The 18,529-nt window shown below is 39.8% G+C and overlaps 1 protein-coding gene across 1 annotated transcript in view; it reads right to left on the bottom strand.

Annotated features, from left to right (window-relative positions):
• LOC308309384 (protein NLRC3-like) overlaps positions 1-7,194 on the bottom strand; it is a gene marked incomplete at both ends in the record, with an annotated part of 98,918 nt that extends 91,724 nt beyond the window's left edge. The window contains 2 exons of the mRNA XM_080754932.1: positions 6,300-6,431; positions 7,183-7,194. Coding sequence (XP_080611058.1) covers positions 6,300-6,431; positions 7,183-7,194 — 144 coding nt within the window. The remainder of the gene's footprint in view (positions 1-6,299; positions 6,432-7,182) is intronic.
• Positions 7,195-18,529: the final 11,335 nt, after the last annotated feature.

Consider the following 18,529-nt stretch of genomic DNA (forward strand, 5'->3'; position numbering starts at 1 on the left):
TCCATCCAAAATCAATGGGGATACATTTATTGTTATCAAATTATTGTCTTAGGAATGTGACAAAAACTCAAAATTATTGAACTCAAGTCTACATGGCGCGAGTAATCAATAGAATAAGTCATTTTGGGGGTGAACTACTCCTTTAAGGGTTATGTAGCCAAGACTAAATCTAAAATGAAAACAGATGCTTTCCAGGTTTTAATGGATTGAACCTGACATCCCTATTTTGGGCAAATTATCAACATTTGTAAAACATTAATTAATCAAAAATAGTGAACAAAGCAGATCTCATAATATGTTGCAATGCGACACATTGATCTACAAGCTCTCAATGTGTCGCATCGTGGCGCGTTGTAAACTTGTAGATCTGATATTTTTGAAAACATCTGACAGATTAAAAAAATAAAGTTAAATCCTGGCCATTCCTAATGAGTACTTTTACTTTTGGACTGTAAGTATATTTTGATGCAATACACGTGTACTTTAACTCAAGTATAATGTTGAATAAATGCCTTTTCTGTTTATTTGTGTACAAATTACTGGTCATTTTGGTTACACTAATACATTCTCAGAGTTACAAGTGTATAAATTAACACTGAGGATTTTATTGTGTTTTCACAAAAATGTTTAAATAATTAGTGGAAGTAGCATATCTACAAGCTTAAATAATTAATGAAAGTAGCAGATCTACAAGCTCACAATGCTTTGCATCGCAATGTGCTGTAAGCTTGTAGATCTGCTATTTTCACTATTGTTTTACAGTATGAGCATATAGGGCTGAAGTTGTCAGTGGTAAAGTAACAAAGTATATCTACACAAGTACTGTACTTAAGTTGTTACTTATACTTTACATGTTTCCAGTTGTACTTCTACTCCACTACATCTCAGAAGCAAATATTGCATTTTTTACTCCACTACAATTATTTGAAAACTTTACTTACTAATTACAGTATGCAGCTTTGGATTACCATTAATATCTAAGATTAAAGGCCCTTTCCCACTGAGCGTGATAAAAAAATATGGGTTTCAATTGAAATGGATGGCAGCGTCAACACCACAACGATAAAGCGTCATAATTGATGTGAACGCAGACATATTGTTATTGTTATCTTTATCGCGTCCAGTGGGAATGAGCCTTAAGCCCTATTTTATACTGTTACTGTTATTTGAAAATAGCAGATCTACAAGCTCACAACATGTTGCATTGCGACAAGTTGTGAGCTTGTAGATCTGCATTTTCTTTTTACATTTGACAAATCAGAGGCAAATATTATACTTTTTATTCCACTAAAAATAACACACTTTAACCAAGTCCTATTTTATAAACATATTATTGTAAAATAGGTGATACAGTATACAAGCTCACATTGCATCACATTGCGTTGTAAGATTGTAGATCTGCTATTTTTGAAAATGTGGGGGGGAGTTAAACTGACTTTTGTGCCTTACTTTTGTCACTTAGACTTTTATAGGTATATTTTGATGCTGTACTTTTTAATCAATAAAATGTTAAATGCAGGGCTTATGTGGTATTGATACTTTTACTTAACTTACTTAGAGACTCATTTTACACAAGCAGATGCACACACAAATCAGCAAGCTGTTATTGTAGTGGAGTAAAAAGTACAACATGGACCACGGAAGGCCAAATCACAACTCCAGAATGGATGAACTGTTACAACCCCAATCTGAGTTCCCAGAGGTTCTTTTTTTCGCCACTAGGGGGGCGAGAAGAACCTCTGGGCCAAAACTATGATATTCCTGGGGCAGGAAGTTGTCCCAGGCTCAGAATCTGAGCTGGGACAATACAGGAAGTAGAGCCCTGTGCAAACCTTCAAAACATTCAGAAAAGAAACCAACCAAAAACACTAGAACAATATGCAGCCCATGTTTCAAGGTGAATCCTACCAGACTATTACAACCCTATCTGTTTCTTTGGGATCGAAAACAACTCAACTTAGAGTAATTATCCTGTTCATTCACAGAAGGATGTGAATGAGTGAATGTCACATGCTGCTATGTATACTAACTGTTCATCCACATAGCTGGATGTGTGATACTTTGATTTAATGAATGAAACAGAATTCACACTTACACAACTTCCTCGGACCTGCAGGTTGCAGCATGCAATCACCACCATGGTCGACACTGTGGGTGGAGGAGACACAGCGTAAGGTCTACGTATTCCATTCAATAATAGAAACAGCGTTACCATATGATCTCCTTACTCTAAACCATGAAGAATACAATTACAGTTCTGTCCATACCTCAGAGTCTCCAATGGTAGAGCAGAGAGGAGCTTAACTCCGTCTCCTGGATGGTTGAAGCTCAAGTCCAGTACTTTGAGATGGGAGTTTAATCTCAGAGCTGAGACCAGATAAGAACAGCCTACTTCTGAGACCATGCAGCCTGACAACCTACACACACACGCACGCACGCACGTAACAGCCAGGGTTGTTATTACCTTGAACTAAATTCATTTGGTTCAAGGTTCACTTTATTTGTCTTTTGCAAACAATACTATATCGTACAGCAAGGCAGAACTGTGAAAGTGCATTCATTGTGGCTTAAATTTCTAACATCAGTTTTGGCTTTGATGGAGCGCAGCCTCTTGTCCAATGGGAGCAGGTCAACAGTTTATGGTCCAGGTGAGTGGAGTCCTCTATGAGTGTGGTTGCTATAGGCAACACACTATTGTTCTAGGTCTGAGAACCTTTATGCCAGCTAAAGTGCTTTTTGTAAACCAACTGAAGGGTTGAAAATTCCAGATATCTTGGACAATATAATGTCCAATCAGACAGGATTGGTCATGCTTTATCACAATATAAAATATAAATGATCATCGTCAGTTCAACCACACTTTCTAGTTAAAGTTGCAATAGCTATTGTCTGGCTTTGTCTGTCACCCTCTGATTAAATGTGAATAAATTAATCAAGGTAATCTCCAACCAGGATATAAATGGTGTTCTGTACATGTTCAGGAATACTGACCTGAGTGTCTCCAGTGTACAGTCTGGACTCCCCAGTCCAGCAGAGAGTTGTTTCACTCCTGAATCGGTCAAATCATTGTTACTGAGATCAATTTCCTTCAAACTAGAGGAGTTGGAGCTGAGAACTGATGATAACTCCTCACAGCATCTCTCTGACAGGTTACAGCCACTCAGCCTGGTGAAACATTAGTGATACAAATAATGTGTTCATTAGTGAAAAAAAAACATTACCATGTTGTCTTTATTTTTTTCTGTAAAAGAAAGATAGCATAATGTATCCAGTATCAGAATTTGCCTCCACCTAATAAAACATAAATGAATGTTGAAGAATAATAAATAATCAAGTTAATCTCCACATGTATTTAAACCAGGATATGAATGGTGTTCTGTACATGTTCAGGAATACTGACCTGACTGTCTCCAGTGTACAGTCTGGACTCCCCAGTCCAGCAGAGAGTTTTTCTACTCCTGAATCGGTCAAATCATTGTTACTGAGATCAATTTCCTTCAAACTAGAGGAGTTGGAGCTTAAGAGTGATGATAACTCCTCAAAGCATCTCTCTGACAGGTTACAGCCTCTCAGCCTGGAGGAACATTAGTTATAAAAGTATTAAATAGACAGGTTAATCTCCACATGTATTTAAACCAGAATATGAATGGTGTTCTGTACATGTTCAGGAATACTGACCTGAGTGTCTCCAGTGTACAGTCTGGACTCCCCAGTCCAGCAGAGAGTTTTTTCACTCCTGAATCGGTCAAATCATTGTTACTGAGATCAATTTCCTTCAAACTAGAGGAGTTGGAGAGAACTGATGATAACTCCTCACAGCATCTCTCTGACAGGTTACAGCCACTCAGCCTGGAGAAACAAACATTTGTGGATGAAACCAATATTTGTATTCTGTAATTTATATCTTATATTATATTAACAATACTATAATTATTTTACCATTATGTTGTCATTCCTATTCCATAAAGGTTTTTGCAAGTCTATCTGTCAGCAAAATAAATTGTAAACGTTTATTTTTTACAACTCTGTTGCGCGCGCACACACACACACACACACACACACACACACACACACACACACACACACACACACACACACACACACACACACACACACACACACAGTGTTTAGATTAGTCTATGTTTCACTAAGGTCTTCTTGGATATGTTGAACTACTATAAGACTTCTGCTGATTTTAATGAACTTTCTCTTAAGCTCTCTCGGAGGTTACAGACAGTGTTAACCCTTGCCCTCCCTATTTTGGGCATGTCATTATAAATTATCAAAATGAAAACGTTTGCATTATTCAAAAAATAGCTAAAATAACATATCCACAAGCTCACATCACATGTTGTGAGCTGTAGATCTGCAATTTTCACTATTTGTCACATGAGGAATGCTAAAATGCTTGAAGTAACAGAACAATGATATAATATATTAAATGTATCCAGTTATCAGTGCACTTACACTGCTCTACTGGAGGCTTTGACCAGTGGCAGCAGCCCCAGAAAAGCCTCCTCTGAAGCTTGGTATTTCTTCAGGTCAAACACATCCAGATCTTTTCCTGATGACAGCAACATGGCAGCTATAGTTGACCACTGAGCAGGAGAGAGTTTCTCTGTGGAGAGACGTCCTGAACTCAGGGACTGTTGGATCTCCTCTTCTAGAGAATGATCGTTGAGCTCATTCAGACAGTGGAACAGATTGATGCTTCTCTCTAGAGAGGGATTCTCCCTGATCTTCTCCTTGATGTAGTTGACAGTTTTCTGATTGGTCTGATCACTACTTCCTGTCTCTCCCAACAGAATGATGCTCTCTGGAGATGGATTCTCATTGCCCTTGACTGATTCCTGATTGGTCTGATCGCTACTTTCTGTATCTCCCAACAGAATGATGCTCTCTGGAGATGGATTCTCATTGACCTTGACTGATTCCTGATTCTTCTTGGTGTACTTGACATTCTGATTTGCCTGTGATCTACTTCCTGTCTGTCCCAACAGTCTTTGTAAGAGACTCTGATTTGTCTCCAATGAGAGGCCCAGCAGGAAACGGAGGAACAAGTCCCAGTGTCCATCTTCACTCTGTATGGCCATGTCTACAGCACTCTGGTAAAGGTGTTTGATCTTAGATTTGCATCTAAATAGCTTGGACCACTTGGAGGTTGACAGTAGGTTGACACCATCTTGGATGAATGTGTGAAAGACATAAAGAGCAGCCAGAAACTCCTGAACACTCAGATGAACAAAGCAGAACACCTCTTCCTTGACCCACCCACCCTTCACCTTTTTAAACATCTGGGTGAACACTCCTGAATACACAGCTGCATCTCTGATATTAATGCCACACTCTATCAGGTCTGCTTCATAGAAGATCAGGTTGCCTTCCTTCAGCTGTTCAAAAGCCAGTTTTCCCAGAGACAGAATGGCTCTTGTATTCTTCTCTGGATTCCAGTCACCATGTGTCTGATCTTTGTCATGATACTTCACATTCGTCTGTTCAGACTGAACGTCCATGAAACGGAGGTACATCTCAGTCAGTGTCTTTGGCAGTGATATTTTCACCGCTTTTTTCAACATGTTCTCCAGAACTGAAGCAATGATCCAACAGAAGACTGGGATGTGACACATGATGTGGAGGCTTTGTGATGTCTTGATGTGTGAGGTGACTGTTCTGGCCTGGTTTTCATCATCACTGAATCTCTTCATGAAGTATTGATCCTTTTGGTCATCAGTGAACCCTCTAACCTCTGTCATCCTGTCAACATAATCTCTAGGGATCCGAGTGGCTGCTGCAGGTCGTGTTGTTATCCAGATGCGAGCAGAGGGAAGCAGGTGACCACTGATAAGGTTTGCCAGTAACACATCCACTGATGTTGGCTGCGTTTCATCAATCCAGATGTTATTTTCCTGGAACTGTAGAGAAGACCGAAACTCATCTAGACCATCAAAGATGAACAGAACTTTGGAACTGTTGAAACTGGATATTCCTGCTTCCTTGATTTCACCAAAAAAGTAATGAATTAGTTCCACCAGGCTGTAATTCTTCTTCTCTTTCAACATCAAATTCAGCTCTCGGAAAGTGAATGGAAACACAAAATGGAAAATGTTGTTGGCTTTGTCTTCTATCCAGTCCAGTGTGTATTTATGAGTTAAGACTGTTTTGCCAATACCAGCCACTCCCTTTGTCATCACTGTTCTGATTGGTTTATTTTGTCCAGGTAAAGGCTTAAAGGTGTCTTCTAATTTGATTGGTATTTCTAGTCCAGCTGGTTTCCTGGATGCTTTTTCAATCTGTCTGACCTCATGTTCTTTATTGACCTCTCCACTGTCTCCCTCTGTGATGTAGAGCTCTGTGTAGATCTTATTCAGAAGTGTTTTTGGTCCTTCTTTTGTCCACTCCAACAAACACTCAAACTTCTCCTTTAGAATAGACTTGAGTTGTTGACACACAGGATCAGGAGTTTCTAAATGACCAAAGAACAGAGCATGTTATGGTAGATGTGGTCCTCCAATGAGAGTTCTTGATCATTCTAATGTTAAAAGGACATCTTGTTTCTACTGCTGTAGTCACTGAGCTATGTAAAAGCAGCTTGATCTCACATTATCAAAATTATTGACAAGGATAAACCACTCAAGCCGTACATAATGTGTCATACTACTGTATGAACAATGAAAATAGGCATACCAGCTCACAACTCATCCCTGAGCTACAGTATAAGGTATTCTGTTTGACGTCTGGTCTACATTATTAACCAATGAACTACTTAAACCTATACAATTTCTCAAAGCAAAAATAGCTGATAATTGCTCAGAACATGTGACCTTACAGACTTTTTTTCATTAAAAATATTGTGTTAACTTATGTGTTTTGGAAAATATACAGACAATGAACTAAGTGGTAATTACGACCGACTGTTTGCATGTGTCAAAGACCTATTGAAATATCCAGTTCTATAAAGAAGTATGTTGACAATATTGGTCGGAAGGTGCGGGGGAGGAAGGGAGAGATAATACATGAAAAAGGGTCAAAGTGAAACATGAATAGAAAATGGCTGCTGAAACCAAAGATAAATCATAGCTAAATTAATAACAATGATAAACAAATGAAACATCGTGTACATCAGAGAAGGACAGGCTCGCACATCGTCATGGGCTCCCAGGTAAGTTTATTCAATAAACTTACCTGGGAGCCCATGACGGTGTGCGAGCATCTCCTTCTCTCCTGTACGTATTTTTTGCTCGGCACCCGGAGAATCTTTTGCAAGATGTGCGTGCTACTTGGTTCTCTCAAACATCCTGTACATACCATGTTCTTGTGGATCACTGTTTGGTGATGGAAAAGCTCTTGGTCGATATTGGTCTATGAAATGCAAACGTACGCACGCACGCACACACACACACACACACACACACACACACACACACACACACACACACACACACACACACACACACACACACACACAAATTAATTTAGTCTACCTAGAATATGAAAGTAATAGTATTACAGTGGAATTGCCTGAATTTGAAAAAAATAAAGTAAGCCATTTTTTAATCAGTGAAAAGATGATTCTGTGTTTTTCCCCTGTTTGTTTTAATCAGACCCCGGCCTAGACTGTAATAATACCCAGCTTCATTAATTTCTCCATCACCCAGCAGTATAATATACAGTAGAGTACAGTAAAGGTGCTCTGTGACAAAGCTACTCAGTGAATATGTAAAAAAAAAATCGCACCCGTGCGAAGTGAGCGGTGCAAACTAATTCCTGCGCAAATCAGTGTTGGTGCATCAAATTTCAATGCAAAATATTTAACGTCATTTCATTCCATCTAGAACTTTGTTCCACTGTCTATACAAATGATTTTAGCAAAGTTTGGGGAAAATTAATTCATAGTTAGAGGTGCAACGCAGCATGTCAAATTTAGGGAAAAGTGATATTTCGGCTACTTTTAGAGCTTTCATTTCTTGATAACATGACATGGCAATTTCTCCAAAATACAACAAATAGTTTGTGAGAAGGTGTTTCTGACAAGAGAAAAGGTGTTTAATCAAGAAGAAACATTTACATTTTCATTGAAAAATGTTTAAAAATATTGAAATATTGTCCTAGTCATTCACTGTGTTCAGCTTGCGCTTGTAGGAGCGAAGATTGGGCTGTTCACGGCGGTCATGCTCAACTAAATGCAGCACATTCTGAAGGTGTTGCTCACTTGGCTGCTGCCACAAAGTCTGATGTGAGTTTGACCCCTCACTCGGCACAGTCATTCACAACATTGATGGCACGCACATTCACCACACCTGCCTGGAATGATGCACTGGTACCCCAATCCTCTACATTGAGTGGAAGAAATGCTGTAACTGGTGCATACCAAACCAGCAGTCTGGGTTGGCAAGGTCAGCTAACCTGGTGGCCGGTGAGAGAACTGGAAACTTTGGCTTACAGAAACCAGTGCCAAAGTGCTACTGTGGGGCTCGCATTGGGAGGTTATCTGGTTTGTGCTCCAAGATGGCATCTGCAAGTGCATGCTGCTGATCAGCTGGTGCTGAGGAGTGCCAGGGGCAGCATCTAGTGTGCCCCATCCACAAAGGGGAAAGACGAGGCGTGCGGAGAGATGATCACCTGGCTGACATGCAAACTACTACAGGGCTGGTGCTGTGCCGACCAGGTTGTCAATATGGTATTCGACACCATTTCATCAAACACAGGCAATCTCACAGCAGCCTGCATTGCCATCCAGCTCTCACTTGGTAGACCACTGCTCTTGTCCGGGTGCTGGTATCACATTGGTGAAGTGCTCCTCAGCCACATCTTCACTGACCTCACCCTCACCAGAGGTTGTTTAGGTGTCTAAAGTACAACTGGAGTTTGCTGCTGCACAACTACAGTGGCCCATTGTTCCTGGGCAAGTTAAGTGCTGAATTCACCATGTGTGCTGCTGCAGTGATAGACTACAGACGAGGTGAGTGCGACTACCATGACTTTGTGCAGCTGTGTCAAACTTCCAACGACCTGGACTGTGCACAAGGCACGCTGGATGGGCAAGCTCCTCTACACTCTCTAGCTGGCTTTGATGGAACAGCACATCTTGCATCCCCATGGCACCGTCACCACACTGCAGCAGGTGCCAAAGATTCTGGCATTTGCCAACTTCATTACGCATCTACGCAACATGGTGGCTGAGCTGTAACAGCAGTAGATGCTGCACGGAATTACCTCAAACAACTGAGTACGTCTGTTGACGAGGGCATTGCAACATCAGCCATGAAAGCGCAGGAAGCACCACTAGATGCTGCCCCTGGCACTCCTCAGCACCAAGATGCCAGCTGATCAGCAGCATGCACTTGCGGATGCCATCTTGGAGCACAAACCAGTTAACCTCCCCATGCGAGCCCCACAGTAGCACTTTGGCACTGGTTTCTGTAAGCCAAAGTTTCCAGTTCTCTCACCGGCCACCAGGTTAGCTGACCTTGCCAACCCAGACTGCTGGTTTGGTATGCACCAGTTACAGCATTTCTTCCACTCAATGTAGAGGACTGGGGTACCAGTGCATCATTCCAGGCAGGTGTGGTGAATGTGCGTGCCATCAATGTTGTGAATGACTGTGCCGAGTGAGGGGTCAAACTCACATCAGACTTTGTGGCAGCAGCCAAGTGAGCAACACCTTCAGAATGTGCTGCATTTAGTTGAGCATGACCGCCGTGAACAGCCCAATCTTCACTCCTATAAGTGCAAGCTGAACACAGTGAATGACTAGGACAATATTTAAATATTTTTCAGTGACTTTCAATGAAAATGTAAATGTTTCTTTTTGATTAAACACCTTTTCTCTTGGCAGAAACACCTCCTCACAAACTATTTGTTGTATTTTTGAGAAATTGCCATGTCATGTTATCAAGAAATGAGAGTTCTAAAAGCAGCCGAAATGTCACTTAACTAGGACAATATTTCAAGATTTTCAATCATTTTTCAGTGACTTTCAATGAAAATGTAAATGTTTCTTCATGATTAAACATGCTTTCTCTTGTCAAAAACACCTTCTCACAAACTATTTGTTGTATTTTTGAGAAATTGTCATGTCATGTTATCAAGAAATGAAAGCTCTAAAAGTAGCCGAAATTTCACTTTTTCCTAAATTTGACCTGCTGCGTGCGTTGCACTGCGTTTCACAACTATGAATGAATTTCCCCCAAACTTTGCTAAAATCATTTGTATAGACAGTGGAACAAAGTTCTAGATGGAATGAGATGAAATTTTGTTGCATTGAATTTTGATGCACCCTAATAGGCATGCATGGCAATATTCTTTTTGTAGTGTATGATGTCAGTCTAGAGGTCTGCTCAGACTATATAAGTCGTTATCGTCATTTCTCATCAGTTAGTTGACCAAGCTACGGATTGTAACTTGTAAGAGTGTCATAGTGTAATGATAAGTGACCTTATTTACCTCCAGAGAGGTCTCCAGAGAGGCGAGAAGAGGCCATGCAGAAGATGAATATTTTAGTTTTTCAAAGTCTGTTCATTTGTATTTTAAACTTGTATTAGCTGCCTATCATTTATAACCTGTAAGATTTTCCACAGTCTGTCTAAAAGTGTGGTTATTTTATCGCTTATAAATGATATTCATCTAATATAATTTTGAAATTCAAGGTTAGCACCGCTTAATAATTTTTTTATGACGTATTTTACGCGGCCTAAACGCGCTATGACATATTTTACGCGGCCTAAACGCGTTCTAAATCAGGGTGAACAAATCGGGTGCCTCTGTGACTATGACATCATGGACAGATCAACAGAATCGAAGTGTTTCATTGGTCTAGCGAACTCATGTCATCATCATTTGTGACATCATAGTTTTGGTAAAAAAACGGTCTATAGGAGCGGTTAGCACCGCTCAAAAAAAAAAAAAAAAAAAAAAAATATATATATATATATATATATATATATATATACACACACATATATATATACATATATATATATATATATATATATATATATATATATATATATATTAAGGCTGGGACTTTAACTGATTAATTGCGATTAATTAATTACAGAAAATTAACGCGATTAAAAAAATTAACTCATTTTAATCGCACGTAGTTTTTGCACCACAGAACCTTCAGTTTCGGGCATACCGATCATAGCGATGCACCAACCAAGAAGAGAAAACAAACGCAAAGGGAGAAGTAGCCGATCAGAGCGCTTTGCTTGGCCCAGTGGATGCGAAATTTAGATTTAAAAAACTCACTTGTTGATTTTTTGATGTTTTACTTGAAAAAAAAATCTTCTCAGGTCAAATATCGATGTGCGATTAAAATGTGATTAATTGCGATTAATTAATCACAGAGCCTGTAATTAATTAGATTAAAAATTTTAATCGCATCCCAGCCCTAATATATATATATATATATATATTATAGGGCGTGTCATCACAGTTCTCACACACCTTCAGGATCACGCTCACGCTTAGACTCAGGTGATGAAAACATCTTCCTTATAGGATCTGAGATGAAATTCAAACACAGTGACAACATGACATGACATGACATGACATGACATGACATGACATGACATGACATGACATGACATATGACATTAGCTGTAATATAAAAACAATACTTTTAAAAACATACACTTGAAGAACAAAAAAACAGCAACAAAAAACAACATTAAATGTTAGATTCCATTTAAATGTAAACTATCATTTTAAGAAGATAAGAGGATATACCGGTAAACAGACAAGTAATATGTTGTAAGGGCAAGAAGAGATTTCCCCCAACACACACACACACACACACACACACACACACACACACACACACACACACACACACACACACACACACACACACACACACACAGATCGGTTAAACAGCTGAGCTGTCTGTGAAAGTCACAGCCAAGACTGATAGTTGAGGACCCACATGGCCAAAAGCTCAAAGAAAAGAGGGGTACCTGTGATTTTCTGCCGTACTTTTTATTTCAGTTTTATCTATTAGGTTGGTCATTAAGGTCCACAGAATGAGAGGCCTGCTCTGCCGGAAACATCGCAAAAAAAAGTTATGGCCATTTGTATTTTCACTGTCCCATTGCCTCCACTAGAAATATTAAAAAAAGAAAAAAAAGTCTGCTTTAATTAGTATGTGAGGGGTCAAATTAAGGATTCTTCGTGATTCTGAATCCATTGCAAGCATTTGTTTTGCATAAAAAACATTCCTTGGGCAAGATATCAACCCTCCAAAACAGTCAAAAGTGATGAGTCATCACTTTTTTTCCACTTTTCACAGTTTTGGGCTGCCGAAAAGTAACCCAAGCAATGTTTTTTATGCAAAACAAATGCTTGCAATGGATTCAGAATCATGAAGAACCCCTAATTTGACCCCTCACATGCTAATTAAAGCAGATGTTTTTTATTTTTTTAATATTTCTAGTGGAGTCAATGGGACAGTGAATATACAAATGGCCATAACTTTTTTTCGCGATGTTTCCGGCAGAGCAGGCCTCTCATTCTGTGGACCTTAGTGACCAAACTAATAGATAAAACAGAAATAAAAAGTACGGCAGAAAATCACAGGTCCCCTCCCATTTTGGGGACTGGGTCCCCGACTATGAGTGTTATACAACTGTGAGAGAACGGGCACAGCTGAGTGAGGTTAGAAGAGCAAAGCCACAGCCAATCAGCGATGCGCCACAGACCCATGTGACAGAGTGTTACACCAAATGTGTAACTTACAACTTTTTGTGATCTGCCTTCATGGATGGAATGGGAGGGAGGAACTATGGGAGGGAGGAACTGAAGTTGATAGGTAAAGAAATGTTGTGTATTAGCGTAACAGACTGACTGACGGACATGAGGTGGAGGTTTTGTTAGTATCCAGCATGTATAGATACGCCCACACACAGCACACATTCTCTACAGCATATAACATTATGTTATGTTATATGTGTAACTTAGATTCAGTAGAGAAACTTACTACGAAAAATCACCCCCAGCACCAAAACTACTGCAAGGAGAGCAACGATAACGCCAACAATGATGGCTGTTGTGGGTGTAGGTTTGGGTGGAGGTCCTGAGGAGAAAACAGGGTTTAATCAATGTTCAATTCAAGAATAAATAAACACACATTCTGCATTTTGTTGACAAATTGATTAAATAATGGACATTATTTTAAACACACTCAAGGTTAAGTAACGTAGTATTTTCAGAAAGCAACTGGTTGCCCTGTATTTCTGGTTTGGCTGTCAGAATGAATAGGAGCTTCAATAATAAGCTAATGTTGAGAATTGAGTTGTTTTTTTTTTGTTATCAATTATTTTTATTTTCCAAAACATGAAATTAGAGACATACATATGAATAGAACAAGAGAAAGTAAAACATTAATCAAAAGAAAAATGCAATTAACAGACAAACAACACAAACAATAGCAAAACAAGAAAAGGAAAAGAAAACCCACCCACCCCCTTTCCCCGGACCAACACGGAATGTACAATAGTGCATGCCTGTGCTAGGCTGTTACCACTATATAGTGATTTCTTGAATCATAGCCTTAAGCTTATCTGCAATGTCCGACCACATATTAATGTTTTCTTCTTTTGCTCCGTGTAACCTTGCTATCGACTGCTCTAAATATACTATATCTAGAAAGGTCAAGGCCCACTGGCGAAACGTTAACGTATGAGGAGGTTTCCACCGCGTAGCTACCATCTTCTTCGCCGCCGTTAATCCAGCAAAGAAGATGCGCTTGCGTATATTGTTTAGTTGCAACTGTGAGACGTCATTTAATAAAAATAAAGAAGGAGAAGATATGATATTAATACTAAAAACAGTTGAAAGTTTGGAGGCAACCATATTCCAGAATGACGACACATTTGGGCATTCCCAAACCATGTGAAGGAAGGTACCAATACTATTTGAGGCGCAGAGAGTGCAGTTGGGATTATTCAAAATCCTCATAGCACATAGTCTGCGGGGAGTTAAATAAGTCCGATGAACAAAATTTAAATGAATTTGTTGATGGTCTGGATTTCTAGAAGATAGCCTAATGTTAGACCATACTGTGTCCCAACAAAAGTCAGGGTCCAAATTTGGTACATCATTCCTCCAAACAGTATCAACAGATAGGGGCCCATAACTACAGTCTAATAAAAAACCATAGAGGGTGGAAACCAAACCTCTTGTTCTGTTACCATCACAGATAAACTCATGGAAGGGGTGCAATCTAAGGGGAGCTTGCCATGGGACCCCGTAGGTCCTCATGGACGTTCTCAGTTGGAAGTAGAAAAAAAGGGTATTTCCAGGCAGATTGAAGATGTCACACAAATCTCGAAAAGGTCGTAAACCATTTCTATCAAATAAGTCCCCTAATGTACGAATCCCCTTAGCCCTCCACCTTGGAAAGCGAATGGGGCGATCCTCGATTAAAAGTCTTTGATTATTGAACACTGGGGAAAATAAGTTCCATTTACAATCAATCTTACACATCTTTTCAGCTGCCCTCCAAACTGCCACTAAATGAGAAATGATAGGTCCAAAGCGAACTTTGCATTGATGTGTAGTTATGTTTGAATAGATAAGATCTCTCAATTCAACAGGCTGCACTAAACTCTCCTCAAGCTCTCTCCAAGAAACCTTATTTGCTGGGTTAAACCAATTTAAAAGGGGGCGGAGCGTGAAGGCCCAATAATAAAATTTAAAGTTGGGCAATGAAAGGCCGCCATCATCTCTAGCACGTTGTAATAGAGAAAGTTTAAGACGAGGGCGTTTCCCTTTCCACACAAACTTAGATATCGAAGAGTGAAGCTTATTCCAGTATTGCGGCGGTGGTGGCAAAGGGAGCATAGAGCTTACAAAGTTAACCCTAGGAAGAACATTCATCTTTATGATTGAAACTCGAGCTTGGAGAGAGTTGGGCAAAGATGACCATCTATCTAAATCAAGACAAATCTTATTTAGAGTGTCACCATAGTTGTTCTTAACAATAGCCTGAAGAGAGGGGAAAATATCTATGCCAAGATATTTGAATTGGCTTACTACTGGGATTATGGGCGGCAGGATAGCAGATCTCATCTGATCATTTAGAGGTAGAAGGGCTGACTTCGTCCAATTAATTTTGTAGCCGGAAATGGAACTGAACTGATCAAAAATTTGAAGGACGTGAGTAATTGACTGTGGTGCATTCTCAATGAACAGTAGAATATCATCAGCATATAGGGAAATGCGATGCTGTGTGTTGTTAATCGAAACAGGAGTAATATCTGCAGACTGACGCACTGTCTGAGCCAAGGGTTCGAGTGAAAGTGCGAAAAGGAGAGGACTAAGGGGACAACCCTGCCTTGAAGATCTGCCAATCGTGAATAGCGGCGAACAGATCTTACCGGTTAGGACCATCGCTGACGGATTAGAATAAAGTACTTTAACAAAATGTATGAATGAAGCACCAAATCCCATTTTATCTAGTACAGCCCACAGGTAAGACCATTCCAGACGATCAAATGCTTTCAACGCATCGAGCGACAACACTGCGGCGGGGGTCCTCAGCTCCTTAGCCCTATCGATGATATGCAATAGTCGTCTAGCATTATCAGAGGCTAGTCTAGTTCCTATGAAACCTGTCTGATCACAGTGTACTAAGGTGGTCATAAAACCCTGCAAGCGACGCGCAAGCACCTTAGCAAAAACTTTTAGATCAGAATTCAAAAGTGAAAGCGGTCTATAGCTTGCGCAATCTGTGGGATCCTTGTTCTTCTTCAACAATAATGATATAATAGCTACATTCACATCCCTGGAGAAAGAGCCACTTTCAATTGCATATCGAAACATGTCTAGCATCAGCTGACCTAGATCTTCCCAAAAGATGGCATAAAGTTCAGGGGGTATCCCATCCAAACCAGGCGACTTGCCCCTACGCATTGCGAGCACAGCTTCCTGTAATTCCGCCAGATGGAGCGGTCTATCTAAGGCTTCCGCATCCGCCTCGCTAAGGGTTGGTAACTGTATGTTGGATAAAAAATCATTGCATACTGCATCATCGTGAATGACCTCGGAGGTGTAGAGCTCATCATAAAAAGCACGAAACGTGGCATTGACCTCTTTGGGTTCTGTAACCATGGCTCCCGTTGTTGATTTGACACTAACAATATCAGCAAAATGCTCATTGGATCTAAGACGTAAAGCCAGTAAGTGACTGGGTCTTGCACTATTAAAATAGTAGTTTTGCCTTGTGCGTTTCATTTGAAATTCTGAGCGGCGCTTGAGAATGGAGTTAATTTCTTTCTTAACTAGCTCTCTCTGGGTTGCTGTACTAACATCAAAGTTATTTTGGAGAGAATTATCCAAAGTAGAAAACCGAGATTCCAATTCCACCAGTTTGGCTGACCTTAATTTTCTCTGAGTGGACGCATAGAGGGTTGTATTACTCCTGATAAAGCCTTTAATTGCATCCCAAAGAATTCTGGGATCCTCAACTGAGCCTGTATTGATATTTATAAATTCGCGCAAACCAGTTTGAAACTGAGCTACAAATGCCGCATCGCGCAGCAGTGTGGTGTTAAACCGCCATCTAGGAGCTCTATCTATAACCTGTTTCAGTGAAGCAACACACAGCACCGCCTTGTGATCCGAGAGTGACATTGGGAGCAACTCTACCTTGGCAATTTTATGAAACAAGCTAACAGGGGCAAAAACGTAATCGATCCTAGAGAATGAAGCATGCCTACCCGACAGAAAAGAAAAATCTCTAACCGTTGGGTTCATTAAACGCCAGATGTCGAGTAAGCCAGTTGAGTTTGCCCAAGCACGTAGTTCTGCAGACGCTAGTGCTTGTTCTCTGCTTTCTACCCCAGTGGATCTATCTAGGTTATGTTGCCATGTTGCATTGAAGTCAGCACCAACAATGATTTTGAAATCCGTCAGTTCCAATAAGGTTTTAGTTAGTAATTTGTAAAACTCTTTGTCTAAAACATTTGGAGCATACACAGAGACTAGTGCTAGCATTTTACCCTCCAAGCGGATTTTAGCAACAGCTATCCTCCCGTCACTGTCAGACCAATCACCCAAAAAATCCAACCTAAGGTTACGTCTAGCCAATATGGCTACTCCCTTGGTTTTGGAAGAAGCAGCTGAAAAGGCTAAAACACGATAATGTTTATTAGCCAATCGGTTGGAATGCTCTTTTAAAAGATGAGACTCCTGTATAAATGCAAAGTCAATTGATTTAGATCGCAAAACCCCCAAAATGCTGGTTCGCTTATGCGGTATATTCGCTCCCCTTACATTGAAACTTAGAAATTTATATTCTGTCATAATTGTGGTTCAAACCATACGCACAGCAAGCACAGTAGAACATTTTAGAATTTCCTAGTTGGTCCCTCACAACAAACCTTCCCCACAGAAAAACAAAACAACCCCAAAAGGAACAGAAAGGAAAAAGCAACATCAAACGAACATAAAAAAACACATAACATTGAAGCTTGAGGGGGAAAACCCCATTAGCATCAGAGTGCACAAAAACAGTTCCCCACCCCATCAACCTATTAGTCAACCTTCATTTCACTCTGTCAGAGAGTGCAAACAAGTAACTGCCCAAAAGTAACCATACATTGCCCTCTGGTGATTATGTAAATATATAACAGATCACCAAAGTAAAAACAACAACAACAAAAAAGTGCCTTCTCGTGGCTGAATAGCTCTCAAACATTCCATCCGCTCAAATTATGATCAATCTCCCCACTTCATATCACTTAAATAAATGAGAATGGTATGTTAACATTTCTAGTAAAGAAGGGGGAGAGAAAAAAGAAAAGAATAAAGGGAAAAAAAAATGAGGGGACTATAACAACTGTAATAATAATAATCAGTCCAGCATTAGGCCCACCTAGAATGTGATAAAGCCCTATAAGCCACGTTAATGCAAATAACCAAACACTTGTGACAGATAAGTGGAAATAAGGCTGTCACCACGACAAGGCACTAATATAATATTAATAATAAAAATAAATAAAAAGGAAATCAGTGTATATGATATAAAAAATATATGCACTTATATATGTAGTTAGAAATAGAAATTAAAAGCACATCCGGGGGGCCATATGCAGCAAAGCACACACAGTGTTAATGCATACTGCGCCACATACAGCCCCCCCCCCCCATGCATCCATGTATACAAACCACAATTACTAATTAGAAGGGGGAAAAAAAGAAAGAAAAGAAAAGTCTGTATACATAAGTATTTACATAAAACACAGTTATGTATGATCAGGAAACCATATACAACACAGCACACATAATGCATACTGCGCCATATACAGCTCCCTGTACATGCCCAAAAGGCCAGTGCAAACTTAGATAAATGTCAATCATATTAGTTAAGTCTGTTTCCGTCTTAAACAGTAAACTACCATACTTCAAACAGTGAACCTACCCAATCACGACTACAAAATAAATATCCCAATACAGAGCTCCCCTCTCCCCCCATCAAGAAATTAACATTTTAGAAGACAACAAGTAAAGTAGTTAAATAACTACCCCC

This window comes from Nannobrachium achirus (assembly GCF_963921795.1).
Source record: "Nannobrachium achirus genome assembly, chromosome: 24".
Taxonomy (NCBI): domain Eukaryota; kingdom Metazoa; phylum Chordata; class Actinopteri; order Myctophiformes; family Myctophidae; genus Nannobrachium; species Nannobrachium achirus.